The sequence below is a fragment of the Leptopilina boulardi genome, unplaced genomic scaffold, assembly GCF_019393585.1.
Source record: "Leptopilina boulardi isolate dan_hultmark-lab unplaced genomic scaffold, ZJU_Lbou_2.1 LbouV2_197, whole genome shotgun sequence".
NCBI classification, from domain to species: domain Eukaryota; kingdom Metazoa; phylum Arthropoda; class Insecta; order Hymenoptera; family Figitidae; genus Leptopilina; species Leptopilina boulardi.
This window is the reverse complement of record NW_026137748.1, coordinates 169235-188379: the sequence shown is the minus strand read 5'-3', so window position 1 is coordinate 188379 and position 19145 is coordinate 169235. Positions and strand designations below refer to the sequence as shown.

Genomic DNA, 19145 nt, shown 5'->3' with positions numbered 1-19145 from the left:
GATGATTTTGAACTGGGTGGAAAAAATCTTTAAAATGAAAGATAACAGATTTCCCAAAATAGCATATAATAGATTGAGAGCTTTAAACCTGGGGAAACAAAGAAATTTAAATTTAATTGGGCGTGCTAAGTGGGTAACGTCTTTGAGGAGTTTGGTGAGAGGGAGGCTTGGGAGTCTCTAAATCTTGAAACACTACAAAAATTTAAAACACGTTGGTTAAATTTATATGAAAGTCACCTTAAACAAGAAGACTTTCGGAGGGCGCAATCCTCCTCACTACTCCTCTATCCCTACCTTGAAAAGAAAAACGAGCCGCATTTTTTGAAAAACAAAAGAATTCCTTTGGATGACTACAGATGGTTTATTCAACTTAAATTATTGAACAAATATTAACCGAGAATTGTTTGGATGAAAAAATCTTATTGTCTTAAAAGAAATGATTACTGCAATTTATGTATGGAGACTTTAAACGAAAAGAATTATATTTTGCATATTTTAATAGAATGAAGGGAACTAATAGAAGAACGAAAACATTTTATAAAAAATACTGATGATTTATGTGAGCTGAGTGATACATGGTTGAAAATTTTAAATTACCCGGATTCTAACTCGGCTAGAAGAGTAGCAAAATTTTTATTAAAAATTATTAAATAAAGAATTTTCAGTGTGATTGTGTATTGTATGATGGTATATTTTATTGTATTTGTTGCGTTATATCATTTAAATCACATTGTATAATATTGTATTCGAGCTCCTTTGTATGGATTATTGATAATCCTTAGAAAAATAAATAATAATAATATATATTTTTTTTTATTTATTTTCCTATACTGGATTATTTTTTTTTATTTTATTATTTATAATTTATTTGATTATTTATTTTTTTTATTTTCCTATTTATCCATTTATTTATTTACCTATATTTTATTATTTATTTTTTTAGTTTTTAATTTTATTATTTTTCTATTTATTTATTTATTCATATTTAGGGGAGAGTGGTCCTATGTCGGCCCTGTGGGTAAAGTCGGCCACCCCGGGTTTCTCAGAGCTGGCGTTTGCGTCGAATTAATAATTTTGTGGTGTGACATATTAACAAACACTAAAATAATTATTTTAGTGCATGTAAAAAAAGAGTTTCTTTAAAATTATTAATTCGACGCGAACGCCAGCTTTGTGAAACCCGGGGGGCCGACTTTACCCACAGGGCCGAAATAGGACCCCTCTCCCCTATTCATTTTTATTTATTTTATTCATATTTTGTTTTTGTTAATTTTAAAATGATAATATTGTTGTTATTATAAATATTATGTCTATTATATGTTTTTATATTTATAAACATTTTAATTTAAATTATAATTTTGCATTTTTTAGATTATGCATTACATGAGAATTCCGCAACCCCATCAACATCTTCTTCTTTAATTAATAAAAAAAACGAAGGTTATTATACTTATATATATATATATTTTTTTTTTATTTTTTTTCCTATTTATCCATTTATTTGTTTACCTATATTTTATTATTTATTTTTTTAGTTTTTAATTTTATTATTTATCTATTTATTTATTTACTTATGTATTATTATTTATTTATCTATTTATTTACAGACTTGACTGTATCAGATGAGGAGATTTTAAAAGCTGTGGAAGAATGGGAGAAAAGAACCCCGCACAAAATGTACAGAAAAAAGATCCCTGTCGATTTTGATTAAACTTTGGGAAATTGTTGCTTTTGTAGTAACAGAGAAAAAAGTCTTATGATAAAATCCAAAAAAATGGACAGATTTTTTGTTAATTAATGTTTAAGCTGACAATTCACAGTGTACAAGTCGGTGATGCTTAAAAAAAACCATCTGCCATATTGTGTCCGCCATTTTGAATTTTTGAAATCTGACTGTAGATTCGTAATCAGCGACTCCGAAAACCCCCGTGCAACAAGTATCAAGCATTTTTATTTAACTATTTTCGTTTTGTTCACTTTTAAGCATCACCGACTTGTACACTGTGAATTGTCAACTTAAACATTAATTAACAAAAAATCTGTCCATTTTTTTGGATTTTATCATAAGACTTTTTTCTTTGTTACTACAAAAGCAACAATTTCCCAAAGTTTAATCAAAATCGACAGGGATCTTTTTTCTGTACATTTTGTGCGGGGTTCTTTATAGTGAAAAGAAAATTAATTATCAAGAAAAATTATAATTAAATAAAATAATAAATTTTCATTTAAATATTGTAATAAATAAATAATATATTGATCAGCCGTCAATTCTTCTGCCCTTCTGGATCAGATATACGGGTGTCATGGTCAAGCGCGAACATGTTTGAGATTCAGAATCTAGAGCAAAAATAAGACGAAAAGTCCTGAGCCACTTTTTAAAAAAATGAAGTTTGTTTATGTTTTTTGGAAGTTGAAAACTTCGCTAAGTGCGGCCCACTGGGCGTGGCGCTTCGTTAGGCGCCGGCCTCCCCACCCGTCAACTGCTCTGCTGCCGCTTAGCGAAGTAATACAGCATAACCCTGGCGGAATGGTTGAACGCGGATCGGACGCCGTTGCGTCCAATTTGCGTCTGATCGCGGACGCTCTTTTATTTTTGTTATTTTTAACCTTTAAATAATGAAAAAAGGTTAAAAAATTATTAGAAACTTTAAAAAAAGTATTAAAGAATCGAATAATACCATATTTATGCATGATTAATGCAAAATAAGTTAAAAATTAATACTTAAAAAAAAGGTAAATATGTGAAAGTTTATCATGAAATTTGTGTGCAATTTAACGAAATGTGTTGTTTACAGGAAATAATATTAAAAAAGAACATTAAAAAAGTAAATTTCTACAATTTAAAATTACTATTTTTGACAGAAATTAATTAAAATAAAAGTAATAAAAATAAATGTTCCAACAATAAAAATTTACCGACAACAAGGCGTAAGTTCATGAGGTGAAATGCTAGATGGCAGCACATAAACTAATCAAATCTTTTTAAATGGAACAAGTAGAAAGAGAATCTCAAAACTTATAATCGAATGCAAAACTTGTTTGTCACATTTCACTAAAAATTCATCACGCTTAGGTTATAGAGGGCTCTGATGTCAAATTTAATAATAATAACTTTTAAAAATTAATAATAGTAACTAATAAATTATTTTTTTAGATTTATCTCAAATTCACGAATCGGGGATTTTAGAGGGCGCTAATATCGGAGTTAATAATAATAATTATTTTGAAAAATTCAAAATGTCTAAAAATTGTTTATTTAAATTTCTTTATAATTCACCACTCGGGGCTTATAGATGGCGCTGATGTCAAATTTAACAATAAAATTTGTTTAAAATTGAAAATTGTGTCAAAAAGAAAGTTTTTCAGATTATTCTAAAAATAATCATTTTGAGGTATACAGAGGGCGCTGAGGTAGAATTTAATAATTTTCAAAAATTCAAAATGGCGATCAAAAAAAAGATTTTTCAGATTTCTCTAAATATAGTCGTTTAGTGATATAGAGGGCGCTGAGGTAGAGTTTCATAATTTTCAAAAATTCAAAATGGCGGCAAAAATGTTTTTTCAGATTTTTTTAAAACCTAAGAAGCAAATCATTTTAAGGTTATGTTTGTCGTAATTTTACCTTAATTAAAAGTTTATTTTTAGGGTTCCGTACGCGGTTCGGAACCCTATTAATATCGGTTTTTTTGAAATCGTGTACCCCCCCCTAGTGGCCACACGAACTTATCTGGAGGGCTGAAATTTGGTACACATATGTATTTTCGCGTGTAAATTACAGGAAAAATATAGAGAACCTGATAGGAATTGATTATCATAGCGTTGTCAAGAAAAAACCATGAATTTTTACGGAAAATGTCTAAAAATGACTATGTATACCCCCCCTCTAGCAGTCACATCTTTTGACATAAAGAGCTCAAATTTGGCACACTTACGTATTTTAACGTGAAAATTACAGGAAAAATATAGCGAACTTGATTCGGATCAATTTACATAGCGTTGTCACGGAAAAATCAAAAATTTCGAAAAAAAATTGATTTTTTCTCCCTTGCGCACATAATATTCAACCCAAACTGTTCATATTTGCTGTAAAACTGTATTTTTGCGTGAAAAATACAGGGAAAAAATGTAAGCTCGATTGGAGTTGATGATCAATTTTTATCAAATTTTTGAAGAAAAATGATAAATTTAAGAAAAAAATGTATTTTTCCGCAAAAAACGAAAAAAGTTTATCTAGAGTGATTCAAATTTATAAATTTTGACGTATTTTTACGTGTAGATTACAAAAAAAAGCGAGGATGATTGGAGTTGATTTTTCTGGGGCTGTCAAGAAAAAAATGATAATTTTAGAAAAAATCATGAATTTTTTCCGAATAACGAAAAAAATTTTATCTAAAGGACTTCAAATTTACTATTTTTACGTATTTTTATGTGTAGATTATAGAAATAACTTAATAAACATGATAAGAAGTGGAAAAAGTGGACTTTTTGCTTAAGTTTATTTATTCAGTATTCATAACTCTAAAATAAAACAAGGGTTTCTTTATGTTCATTTCATAAAAATTTGGCTACCTCGCGGAGGAAGCAATTATTTTGTTTAACTCATTTAGGTGATTTAAATTCAATTAAAGCACAAAATTTTATAGCCAAAATGCGAATTATTGATTTTTTAACTTTCATTAATTTATTAAATTTACCTCAAATGAACCTCATTTACTCATTTTTGTATCACTTTTATTATTTAACATACAACACATATTTTTCAAATATTTGTTTTTATACCAAATAAGTTCGCTTCGAGTACGGAACCCTCGATTTCAGTGCGAGTGTAACTCGCACTTGTCCGATTTTTTTATTATGTAAAGTAAAATCAGTTTTTATTTAATATTTTCAATGTTATGAAGATTTAAACACCAATAATTTATATTGAGAGTTGATTCCCTTTGTGTATTTTTACTCTAAAAATCACAAACATAAGCTACAATTTTTTGCCTTTCCTTGGAGCGCGTCACATATACAGTTACTTTTTTTGCCTGTAGATTACAGGAAAATTATAGCGAACACGATTGGCATTATTATATAGCGTCGTGGAGAAATAACATAAAAGCTGAGCTTTCTAAAATGCAACAGTGTTATGTAAAACATTGATGAACAGTTTAATAAACTTAGTTTTTTAATAATTTTTTTTAGATTTTATATTCTTAATAATTTTCAAAAAAATACAATTGTTTGTGAATAAGTCTATCACGTGATAATCAGAATAAGTGAAGTTAATTTGAATAAAGTGTCAATAGATTTTCTTGGAAATACTTTATTATGTCAGTAAGGTAGGTTCATTTCTATTTACAATATAGAGTACTTTTTAATTTTGTATTTTTACATTATCATTTTTAGCGTATGGTAAGTTGTTTCACCTTGGATGGAAGTTCCATATCAAGTCAGTGTATTTCTTATTTAATAATTATTCAAGATACATGCTTTCTTTCAAACATTTGCGATATTTGATATCTGCTTCTAAGTTTATTTGGAAAATATCTTCTTTTGTATGAAATTTTATTAGTCGCTCTACTTTTATTGATGTTTTAAATATTATTTAAATATTGCAATGATAACAATTTAAACATTAATGTTTATTAAAAAACTGCTGTTGGCCAATTCATCCGAAATGTACATGTAAGATGGCCATTTTTTAAAATTATTTTAGCTTTTTAATTTACATCAGATTTTGCTTGAAAATAAATTATACAGCTTTTCTTTTCTTCTAAACGCAGAAAAAAAGGAACTCAAAAATAAGAACCGTATACGCTTTTCATTTTGACGTGCAGTAAGAATGATCTGGTTTGACTCTTTTTGAGTTTTTAGCGAAATGTTTCAAATTAAACTCGAAATTAAAGTCTTAAAAAATTAATACATTAGCCCCTTCACCCACAGAAAAAACCTGAACTCAAAATGATAGCGTATGCTACTCATTTTGATATGCAGCAAAAATGAGTCAGGTTGGTGGCGCCACTGTCTATGTCGTTTAGCATTGACTCATTTTTGATGCATATCAAAATGAGACTATGTTTTTTCTGTGCCCCCATGGGACATATACGACTCACCTACGAAAATCGTAATATCTTCAACAAAAATTAATATATATACACTACCGTCGGAAATTGTCGGTACGATTGACGTGCGCGGGATGAAATGTTGATGTCGCACCTAAATTAAGATATTTTAAGTTTGAGAAAAGCTAGAGACTTGAAACTTAGATCACCTGAAAGCTGATAAAATTCTGCTTCTGAATATATACCTAGAATTTCTTTTCGACTTTCTGGAGCGATTATAACACTGGAAAGATTTCGAAAAAAAAACGTCTAATTTTCCCAATTTCGTACCCAGTTTTTGATTCCCTGCATAATCTAGGAAAATGCAAGGAAAAATTTGTAACTCCTACAACATAATCTTTAAGATCTTAGCTTTAAAAGTAATTTTTAAGACTTAAAAAATATTGTTTCGTTTTTGAGATAAGTTGAAAAATGTCAGAGCATGTTTTTTACACAACTCAGCGTCAAAGATTAGTTCTTGCATCCCCGCTGCTTCGCCCGTTCCTTGCGCCAGGGCCGAATATGCGTGCGGGCCCCTGCTTGAAACCCGTCTTGTATTTTCTTACATTTACAGTTATTGATTATTATAAATGTTATAAATATTTTATTATTATTAATATTTTCTGAAAATGCACTTTCTGCCCTTTTAATCGAGACTAATTTTTGTATCTACATTAAAACTTTTGGTTAAATTTTACCTAAAATATAACATTTTTTAAATAAATTAATTAATATTCTAATAATCAATAACTGTAAATGTGAGAAAATACAAGACGGGTTTCAAGCAGGGGCCCGCACGCATATTCGGCCCTGGCGCAAGGAACGGGCGAAGCAGCGGGGATGCAAGAACTAATCTTTGACGCTGAGTTGTGTAAAAAACATGCTCTGACATTTTTCAACTTATCTCAAAAACGAAACAATATTTTTTAAGTCTTAAAAATTACTTTTAAAGCTAACAAGTAACACTACCCAAGTGCCAATCGCCGATTGACGTGAGTCTTTGCGCATTTTTTAGAGGAGCTAAAAATATTTGATACGTACATTTTTATATCGGCAATGAAGATGTTTTAAGGGTTAAAAACAGGGGTTGAAAAGTCATATTTTGAGTGGCAAAATATACATATCATGATCATTAAAGAAAGTTTAATTAAAATCATTATTTCATTATTTAAAAAATGTTTGACACTTCTTTCTTGATTTCCTAAAAGATACTGTTCGGTAGAAATTACCGTTATAAACCTTTTTGAATGGGGTGAGTGAAACCTTTAACCCTTTAAGGCCAGGTCCAAGTCGTGTCAGCTGTTCCATTGAAACTTCAAAGGAACAGCTGACTCGACTTGGACATGGCCTTAAGAACCAAATATACAAAATTTTTGCATGATTTCACAACCAATATTTCAAAGTGATTTGAATCGCTTGAAACTTGTTACTCGGGGGTTTTCGGGGTCGCTGATTACGAATTCGATGTCAGTTTTTCAAAATTCAAAATGGCGGATCCAATATGGCGGAAGACATTTTGAAAATCAACTGCAATTTGATTGAAACTTGTTACTCGGGGGTTTTCGGGGTCGCTGATTACGAATTCGATGTCAGTTTTTCAAAATTCAAAATGGCGGATCCAATATGGTGGGCGAAAAATTGGGAAAGGGGTGATTATAATTTCGTAACGAAACTCATGTAGAATAGATAAAAAATAAAGTATCTGTGGATTTTTAAGGTTCCTAATTAGGATTCTAAAATCAATTTTCAAAATTGCAAAATATTCGTAATCAGCGACCCCGAAAACCCCCGAATAACAAGTTTCAATCAAATTGCAGTTGATTTTCAAAATGTCTTCCGCCATATTGGATCCGCCATTTTGAATTTTGAAAAACTGACATCGAATTCGTAATCAGCGACCCCGAAAACCCCCGAGTAACAAGTTTCAAGCGATTCAAATCACTTTGAAAAATTGGTTGTGAAATCATGCAAAAATTTTGTATATTTGGTTCTTAAAGGGTTAAAGGTTTCACTCACCCCATTCAAAAAGGTTTATAACGGTAATTTCTACCGAGCAGTATCTTTTAGGAAATCAAGAAAGAAGTGTCAAACATTTTTTAAATAATGAAATAATGATTTTAATTAAACTTTCTTTAATGATCATGATATGTATATTTTGCCACTCAAAATATGACTTTTCAACCCCTGTTTTTAACCCTTAAAACATCTTCATTGCCGATATAAAAATGTACGTATCAAATATTTTTAGCTCCTCTAAAAAATGCGCAAAGACTCACGTCAATCGGCGATTGGCACTTGGGTAGTGTTACTTGTAAGATCTTAAAGATTATGTTGTAGGAGTTACAAATTTTTCCTTGCATTTTCCTAGATTATGCAGGGAATCAAAAACTGGGTACGAAATTGGGAAAATTAGACGTTTTTTTTCGAAATCTTTCCAGTGTTATAATCGCTCCAGAAAGTCGAAAAGAAATTCTAGGTATATATTCAGAAGCAGAATTTTATCAGCTTTCAGGTGATCTAAGTTTCAAGTCTCTAGCTTTTCTCAAACTTAAAATATCTTAATTTAGGTGCGACATCAACATTTCATCCCGCGCACGTCAATCGTACCGACAATTTCCGACGGTAGTGTATTTTAATGTTCACTGAGGTATTGAGTAAAACCGTAAATTCACCCATTCAAATAAATTGAAAATGATCAACTTATGCTTAATATATGCAAAATTTCAATCTTTCTCTATTTCTCGCTTCTTACCGGGATACTTGAAATTAATGTTTTCTTAAATTTTTGTAAGAAATAATCAACTGTTTCTATATGGGGTGAAACTGAACGCAATGTTGGGATTAAACCACACACAAATTTTTGGTGTATTTCAAAAATTTCCTTAGTATTTAAAAATATATTTTCAAATTGTAGTGCTTTAATTTTTTACCTGATGATTGTAAAACTAAAACTTAAAAAATGTATAACTAAAGAAAAAGATTGGAATTTAACCAATTAAATTTTTATTATTATTAATAATAAATGTAGACATGTAAGAATATTCTTAAAGCATTTTCAATATATCTAGTATGCGTTCATTTTTTAGATCAAATCAATACATCTAGGGGACGGATACTACGTATCAGAAATGGCCTGGGACTTAATATCTGTCCAAAAAGACAATAGTAAATTTATTAAATATTTGGCAACAAGTATGTTTAAGGACCACATACTTGCTAATTCATATTTACAAAATAATAATGAATTAATACAAATTCCTGGCAGGTCGCCAAGAAGAAAATTATCTTCTCCAAAAAAGAGAGTATTGATTAGTAAGTAAAAATTTTTATTTCATTAATTAAACCTACTTTTTAAAATAATTAGTCATATATTTTTATTAATTCAAATACCAGATGTTAAAAGGACATGTGTGTGAAACCATATACTTCAACTTTAACCCGCATGTTTAAAAATTTTTTTTTTGAATTTTGATTTTCTAATTTTAAATTTTTATAAATAATGAAATTTTGCAATTTTTTTCTCAACAAATTATTTTTGTTGGAGTAATTTGTTTTAAAAATAAAAGCAAAAAACTTTATTTTTAATAACTAAAAATTTTAATAATTCTTAGTTCAACTCGTCATAAATTCAAAATTGGATTCAAATTTTTTTCTTTTGCGGCCTAGAATTAAAAAATAATCAGAATTTTTAAAAATCAAAAATTTTTAATAAATTTAATAAAATTTGTTTTCAGATTGTTTCAAAGATCGCTTAGACAAACTAAACTTCAATAATGTGTCTAAATTATTAGAAGTAAGGAAAGTGGGGTTTCATTTGAGCCAACATATTAATACTGTGAGGCGACGATTGTACCCGGAGACAATCAAAAGTAAGTTTTTTAATTTTTAAATTCTTAACAAAATATACTAATTGCGACAGAAAGTACTTGATTAATTTAATTATCAATTGAGCGCCTGAATCGTAGAAAGGCACGTAAAGGACCCCGCAGGAAATATATTAAATATTGCTTTTGGTTAAATTTTTTAAAACTTTTTTTAGATAGATTTTAGCATGTAGAAAAAAAGTTTCCTTTGCAAAAATGTCCTATTAACTATACTTTCTAAGATATTAAAACATAAATGTTAAATTTAAGTAACATTAGAATTACAAGATAACGTTAAAAAATGTACAATTAATTATTATTTTTTTGTCAACCATGTATTGAAGTTACTCTTTTGAATTCTTAAAAACTAACATTGGATTCGTGATCTGATATTGCAAAAACCTCTGACTAGTGATTTTCATGAGTTTTGCTCAACATTTTAAATTTTTTGTTCCGCCATATTGGATCGACCATTTTGATTATTGAAACTTGTAATCATCGACTCAAAAAAACATAAGTACCACTGTATTTAGTATTTCATAATATTAATTGTACTTTTTTTTACGTTATCTTGTAATTAAAATGTTACTTAAATTTAAACTTTATGGTTTAATATCTTAGAAAGTATAATTAATAGGACATTTTTGCAAAGGAAACTTTTTTTCTACATGCTAAAATCTATCTAAAAAAAAGTTTAAAAAAATTTAACCGAAAGCAATATTTAATATATTTCTTCCGGGGTCCTTTACTTCAACGAAAACGACCTCCCCACTCCATGCGAATCATTCAAATAATGATCTTCTTTTGTTCACAGAAAGAAGATTGAATACTGATCATCAAGAGTAATTGGTGAGAATGGAGCTCCCAAATGTAAACTAAATAAAATAAAATTTGAGTATCCTTCGAACAAAATGAATTTATAATTTGTCCATACAATATCACCTTTTCAAATTTAATTTTTTTATCTTAAATTATATACGTTATTAAAATAAAAAGTTAACTCTAGTAATAAAGTTAAATAAACATAAGTGTATAATTCAATTTTTCTTTCAATAAAATAAAAACCTGAAAACTTTTTTTTGTTTAAATATTCAGAAGAGTTTTAAAATTTTTATTTAAATAGTAACGTTTTAAGTGAAGATTTATTAATATTAATATTTTTTAAATCTTTAATTGTCAAATTATTATCATCAAATCTATTTTATTACCAATTTAATTAAAGTAAAGATCTTGCACATGGATTTTTAATAGGGATGTGTGTCAAAAGTTAGTAAATAACAAATAATTAGTTGTTTAAACAATTACTAAATTGTGAAAATAATATAATATCTCGATTTCATACTACTCAGCTTGATTAACTAAAAAATGTGAAAAAATGTTCAACTTGCCAGGTTATGTGTATCAAAAGTTAGAAAATAACAACTATTAATTGTTTAAATAATTGTTAAACCTATAACCTTCTGTTGAATGTTTGTTTGTTATTATAATTTCTTCGACAAATTGCAAAACGACAAATAACAATTAACTATTATATTATTGTGGTTATCTTTGTACCTTTCTTGAATTGACAAATTTTTTAAATAAACAATATAAAGAAATTCTATTTTTCACATGATTTATTAATACTAAAGAAAAAATAAAATTATTATTAAATTTTTAATAGAATTATAATTATACGTATAATAATACGTAAAATTATATGTATTATTATATGTATTATTATACGTATAATTATATGTATTATTATACGTATAATTATACGTATAATTATACGTATAATTATACATATAATAATATATATAATTATACGTGTCTATATTTTATAATATTTAGGTATATATTAATAAACAAAAATATATCCCTATTGAAAAAAAAAAAAATTATACGTATTATTATACGTATTATTATACGTATAATTATACGTATAATTCTTGTTTCAAATTCGTATGTTTTATTATACGTATAATTATACGTATAATAATACGTATAATTATACGTATAATAATACATATAATAATACATATAATTATACGTATTATTATACGTATAATTATACGTATTATTATACATATTATTATACATATTATTATACGTATAATTATACGTGTTTTTTTCAATAGGGCTTGCTATTACCGGTTCCGAATTCGTCCAAATTCAAGAGAAAATCAGTTGGTAAGGAAAAAGCAACTGACAACGGAAAAAAATAGGCAAAGTAGGCCTAACTATGTTCATCGAAATAGAAGCTGTAAGTTCATTAATGAGAATAATATTGGTAATAAATTTTTGTTGCGAAACAGTTTATCAAAAATTTCGTTTAAAAAAAAATTTTACAGATGAATACGAATGTAACGGAGTTCATAAAGGAAAAACGGACAAATAGTTCTGGTTCTGTACAACCTTACATTCTTCTCATCAATGGGGAAACTCCAAACTACTTTGTCATCGCAGATGACCATCCGCTTCAAAGACATGCTAAGTCTGATATTATTTCAGCGTTCGATTTATTGTTCAAAACGTACTACGTTTTAAATTTGGAATATCCGGTCCATTTAAAAAACTTTTTCATGTTTATCGAAACTTATATTTTTAAGATTAAAAACCAAAATTTAAGTAGCGCTGTGAGTTCACTGAACGTGAACTTAAACAGTCTTTCATAACTATTCACTAATAAACTTTTAATTTTTTTCGATAATTTTCATAAGATTCTTCTAATTGTTTAAATGTTTACATTTTATTAAATTATAACTAAAATGTATTAGTAAAACCCGGTTCTGACATTCTGCGAGTAATATGTAATACAAATTAGCGCAAGTGAGTTACGTTTATTAGACTTTTATTTGACTTAGTTATAACGTTAAAAAATTTAGTTCTTTTAAGTAAAAGTACGAATTACATTAAAATGTTCGGGTTAACTGAATAGGGTAAATGCGCTAGTATTCGGACCCTTAAGGACACAATTTTATATTTTGCATTTTTTTCGAAATAATAAATAGTTGCAATTTTTTAAAGCATATTATAAATTAAAGGACTCATTGCCTGCATTTACTCTATCTTTTAATAAGTAATAAATTTTTGTTTTTAAAGTGCGCAATCACTTTGATGAGAAATGTGATATTAAGAAATGTTTTTAGGTTTAAATAACAGTATTATTATGCAAACAAAATGACTCTAATTTAAACAAAAAATATGCTGAGTTATAATTTTTTATTATAGTTTATAAAAAAACTTTATGCGTTAAAAAGGTTTTTTTTCTGAAATATTTCTATTATTAATACAAGTATTTTCTTAAACATTTGTATAAACTGAATGAAAATAAATATTATGCTTTCACAACAAAACACGTTTCACAGATATTTATTTCTAATTAATTTTGGTAAGAGGGCTTTTGATCTTGAAATTTAAGAGATCAATTTAGAAGTTCGAAACCAAAGGCCATCTTACCAAAATTAATTATAATAAGGTCTATATTGAAAAAATTACTTCTTTATTTCTATTTGAATAAGGCAAAAGAATTTAACTTATTGAATAAGTGTATTTGCACTCATTCAATAAGTGAACATAAATCACGTCTTTCATAAGTGAATATTTACTTATTTTAAGTGTGCATATTCTCTTATTCATAAGTGTATATAAACTTATGAATAAGTGAAAATAATTCACTTATTGAATAAGTGAATATTCACTTATTCTACGTGGAAGACTTTTGAAACATGGAATAAGTGAATATTCACTTTAAATAAGTGGAATTTCACTTATTCAGATTTAGAGAGTAATATCTTAAAATGGACATAATAGAAAAATTTAAGGTGTTACATAATAAAACCTTATTCCTTACGTTCTGAACATAAAGGTTAATAAACAATTAGTTAGCATTGAAATTGTTTATTAACAATCTACTTATCTAAAATACTACATATAGGGCTTGTTGGGTGCGTAATTCTGTTGGCCATGCGGGAAAGATGGCCAATTTAAATATTTTATATAGAATTTGCAGCTAAGTATCGCTTATTAAATATCGCTTTGTTTTGTGTCAAAACACAATTAAAAAAAATTGACGAAAAATATTAAAAAAGTAAGTAAAGAACTGATTTGTTATTTTGACTATAGTTTTGAAAAAAGTGATGAGTTTACGTTTCCCACTGGTATTATGTTATTTTGTAGAATAATTTTGAATTTCATTTTTTTTAAAGTACATGAGCCAAGCTTTGTCATAACTTTACATTTCTTCAAAAATTTTATTTATTTATTTATATTTTAGTTGTGTGAATTTTTCTCCTGACATTAGGAGAGATGGCCAAGTTTTTTCGAGGTGTGATAGCCATACTGTTTAAGTTATTATTGGCACCCTTGAGATTCGTGTGTTCGTTAGAAAAAACATTAATTTTGTAGCAAATGACATTTTTCATGACATTTATTGCAACAAGAGACTCCAATAAGGATTTTCAAATTTAAATATGATCAAATAAAATAATCACTATTGTAATTATACCTTAAAAACGTGTATAAACCGCTGGGTTAGTAGAAAAAAAGGACACGTCGGATTTTCGTTGAAAAAGAGGACACGTCGCGTTTGAGTTGAAGAAAAGGACACGTCGAATTTTATATTTTTTTAAGAAAATTTAAGTTGGTAACACTTTTTTTGAGGTTGACATTTAAATACTAATTTATTAATAATAATTTAATTAATTTAATAATAATAAAAATTGTTATTTTATTTTATGGTGTAATTATTTGTCTTTTATATTTAAGTTTTATTTCCTACAATCAAAATATTTTTTATCAGTTTACACATAAACGACCCGAAAAATTTTTGAAGTTATAAATTTTTTGCTGGACATACATCTTTCATCTTTTAATAAGGATAATTATAATTTTAATTTTTGTAACTTAGCGAAAACTGAAAATTGTATTAAACAAAAATATTAATTAAGATAGAATTACAAGGTTAAAATTTCAATATTATAATTTAATTTTTAACCATTCTAACCAATATAATTTATTTCAGTTAAGTGATAAATAAATAAATATTTAAATGTCAACCTCAAAAAAACTGTTACCAACTTAAATTTTCTTAAAAAAATATAAAATTCGACGTGTCCTTTTCTTCAACTCAAACGCGACGTGTCCTCTTTTTCAAGTTGGTTCTACAATGGGCACGATAGTACGTACACGTCTGACGTGGACGTGTACGCGCTGACGTCACAGACGTGCTGTTGCCAACTGTTTCGACTTGGCATCTTGCAGCAAATGTTTGTTAAGTGAACTATCAGAGACAATGATAATAATTTTAGTTTACTTTTCACAATAATAAGTATAATTAGTGTAAGTTCAGAAATTGACAATGCAGTTTAATTATTAAGCAGTGAAATGTATATAGAATATACATGTTATTTTATTGATTGTTGTCTTGTGAGAAAAGTGAGGTTATGGTTACACTTTGTTTGTGTTCATTTAATTATTTTATTTTGCCTTTTTTGTAAAAGTATTTATTAATTAATATGATTAATTACTAAATTGAATTTAAATTGTAAAAATTATAAAATTGGCAGATAATTTGAATTATATTTGAGTAAATAAGTAATACGATCAAAATGAATTAACATCAATAATTCAAATATATTCCATTTTTAAATAATTTTAATATGATTTTGATTAAGAGATAGAAATTAATTCTCCAGATGGTTAATTTATTTTTTTGGTTTCCATATCTTTTAAGATTAATTAATAAAGTATTTGAATTCGAATCGCAGTAACTGAAAAAAGACTAAATGAAGGGTAAAATAACAAAAGTAGCCAAGCGCCAATTATTTTAATTTAATATTTTTCTGTACAAAAATGAAGGAAATTGTTTTCAACATTTCTGTAAATGGATTTTCTTTTTAATTCTGTTAATAATTTTTTAGTTTTTCATTAAACTGTACATTTTTCACAATTAATGTTTAAAGGATATGTAAGCATATGTAGGTTTATTTCATCAAATTGTTTTTCCTCTATTAAAACGTTATACCTCAAAAAGGTTTTCTTCATTTCTTTTAAATAAACAGCAGAATTTTTAAATATTTCTTTATTTCTTCTAAAAACATGAATTGAAGCTTGACTACTTTTGTCATTCTACCCTTCAATAACAAATCCTTATTTGATTATTTTTTAATAATACAATTCACATGTGGGTATATAAAAAATATGTTTTACTTATTTGATTAGAAAATAAAACGCAAAATATGGTTATTAAACTTTATTTTGTTAGTTCATTTGCAACATTTTATTCTGATATATTTTAATTAGAGACTGTCATTGCAGAGAAAATCATTGTGTTGAACGAATTTTGATAACATAATGATAGTTATTCTTATGCATATGCTTTCTATAATTGCCGCATGGTTAAATGTAGTAAATTTGTATATGCGATGGTGTCAAAACAAGTCTTACTTTCGTCGGTGGTGGGTAAAACCGCACATAAGAAGTGAATTGCGGGAATTGTTTGGTGCATACCAAACTCTTTTTTTATATTACATGCAAAATGACCATGAAGAGTTCTACAAAATGACTCGAATGACACCAAATCAGTTTGAAATCCTGTATAACTTAATTGTGCATAGGCTTCAAAAAGCCAGCATTCGGCGACCTTTATCAAAAAGACTTCGTTTGGTAATAACTTTGAAGTAAGTACAGTTGAAAATACTTTGTTTTTGTTCTATAAAATATTTTATTTGTTACCTTTTATATATTTTTAATAAGCTGTGCACTATTTTAAATTGTGAATTTCATAGGTGTTTGTTTCAAACAGGAGTCTAGTTTTATTCTTTTTTCCGGATCTAAATAACTATTCCAAATTAGAACGTTCCTACAAAAAATGAAAGAACTTGAAATTATGTAAAATATATGTAATTTTTTATATTTACCAAGAATTATGAAGAAGGTCTGAATTTCTGAAGTTCTGTTTCAAAAATATCGTTTAGATACAACCGAATAAACTATTATTAAAATAATACAATACGAATAAACTATATTTGAAACAAATAAAAATTATTGTTATTTAAATGAAATTTATTTGCCTCTAAGATGAAAATACCTTTTTGTGAGTGGGTTTACATGCCTTAAGTTACTTGTCTTTTGCCAGCTACGAGTCATTCAAAATAATACATTTTAATATTTAATTGGCATAAAAAGCTGAATGAAATACAAATGAAGTAACATTTCTTACGTGATGCAATAGAAAAAAGTTTTTAAGATTTCTAAGTTTTTAGTGAATTAAACAAAAATAAACAATTACAATAACAAGTAATTGATTGATAAAAATCTATTACTCCGAACTACTTCATATAAGGTTTGTTGGATGCGGTATTTTATGAACTTTCGATTAATAAGTTTATAATCTCATTAACTTCATTTATTTCAAAAAATCTCACTTTTTATTAACTTTTATTAATTAATTAATATTTCGAAAAAAAAGAACGACATTCTTATCATTTTTAGTATTGAAAATATATATTTTACGCTTTATTTTAAGATAGAAAAGATAGAAATAAGAAAGTTCTTTTTTAAAAAGAAGTAAAAAAATGTTTTGGTTTTCAAAAAAAGTTGAAATTTAAATTGTTGAACGAATTTTTAAATCATTCGAAAGAGCAGGAAAAACATTTTCGAAAACATGTAGGTTAATTAGTTATTTGTTTGCGAACATTACTAAGCTTAAAAAAGTAGCAGAATGTTTTTTAACTTTTTACATTTATCAATATTGAATAACCAATTAATAAATTAAAAGCTTAACAATGACACAGATGACTTGAAAATTAGTTTAGATTTCACAAAAGTATTCTTCATTTTAAACTAAAAAGTTTTTAAATTTCTATTTTAAATTTTCTGTAGGATCATTATCAGTTTGAAATGTTGTAGCGAAAATCAAATCAAATTTGGAATCCTATATTGAAGCTGATGGTCATCTCAATCAAAAATTAACTTTTTCAATTTAGTTTAAAAAATTTCTGCTTCAAATAGACTAATTCGAGTATTAATTTTTTATTACAATTTTCTACAGCTTTACTTTGCTGAATTTGTAACAATAAAATGCACTGTAAAGTAATTTGATTTCAGTTATTTAGCGAATGGCGACAGTAATCGTACAACAGCAAATTTTTTTCGCATTGGTCATTCAACTACCTACAGAATAATTGCTGAAGTGTGTCCTATAATATGGGATTGCTTGTCTCACATCTACTTAAGAAGAAAAGACGCCTTTGATTGGCAAATTGTTGCCCGTGGGTTCAGAGAGAATTGGGATTTTCCAAATTGCCTTGGTGCACTAGACCACATTCGGGAACGATGTTTTTTAACTACAAAAATTTTTTAGCTTCAAACTTTTAGCGGCTTGTGATGCTTATTATCGGTTCACTTGGGTAGATGTTAGAGATTACGGTAACTCATTTTTTCAAAATACCACTATTTTTACTTCATGTGTAAAAGTTAATAATGCGTTCTTCTAGGTTCAGTCAGTGATCTTTCTGCGTTTAATCACACCGACTTTAGCATAGCTCTTGAAAACAATGAAGCTGATCTACCTCCAGATGCTGCTATACCAGGGACTGATATTGTATTACCCTTTTGTTTTATCGGAGATGCAATTTTTCCATTTAAGCGTTATCTTATGAAACCTTTTGATAGAAATCGTGGATTAAATGAGATACAGAATTACTTTAACTATAAGTAAATGATTAGAAAATAATAACTACTTCGATAATTTTAGTTTATATGTAATAAGCGAGGAATATGGAAATAGAACCTGATGAATATAATTTTGTTGAAATAGTTTTCAACACAATTTCCATGTTTCTTAGAATGTAATACACATACAAATTATAATTCCAAAGTTTTTAAAAATTTTTTTTTAATATTTCTTATTCTTCTTAGACTGTCCAGGGCTCGAAATTGCATCGAGAATGCTTTCGGTTTAATTACAAATAAGTGGACAATTTTAAAAAGCAGAATGGATTTTAAATTGCAAACATCCATATCTATTGTACAAGCCTTGGTATGTCTGCATAATTTTGTCTTAACAGAAGAATTATTATTAGATGAAAATGAAAGGATGTATGTTCAAGAAAACGAAAACAGACAAAATGTCTTTAATGAAAATAATGAAGTTGAAGAGGACAATATTGAAGTTCCGCAAGATGTTTTTGAACAGAGGAACATGCTTGCT

General features: G+C 27.3%; 2 protein-coding genes across 2 annotated transcripts in view; both read left to right on the top strand.

Annotated features, from left to right (window-relative positions):
- LOC127278166 (uncharacterized) overlaps window positions 1-19145 on the top strand; it is a 251505-nt gene that overhangs the window by 100733 nt on the left and 131627 nt on the right. The gene's annotated exons all lie outside the window — the stretch shown is intronic.
- LOC127278173 (uncharacterized) lies at window positions 9177-10810 on the top strand. The gene is made up of 3 exons (XM_051299750.1): window positions 9177-9398; window positions 9821-9955; window positions 10764-10810. Exons 1-3 carry the CDS (start codon window positions 9215-9217, stop codon window positions 10793-10795), a joined length of 351 nt encoding a protein of 116 aa, XP_051155707.1. The 5' UTR covers window positions 9177-9214; the 3' UTR covers window positions 10796-10810.

Bases quoted from the DNA above. Each gene is read 5' to 3' on its own strand.
- LOC127278173 (XM_051299750.1), top strand. From the start codon at position 9,215: ATGGCCTGGGACTTAATATCTGTCCAAAAAGACAATAGTAAATTTATT. The intron at 9,399-9,820 runs GTAAGTAAAAAT...ATTTGTTTTCAG, and splicing joins AAAAAAGAGAGTATTGATTA to ATTGTTTCAAAGATCGCTTA. The intron at 9,956-10,763 runs GTAAGTTTTTTA...TTTTGTTCACAG, and splicing joins GTACCCGGAGACAATCAAAA to AAAGAAGATTGAATACTGAT.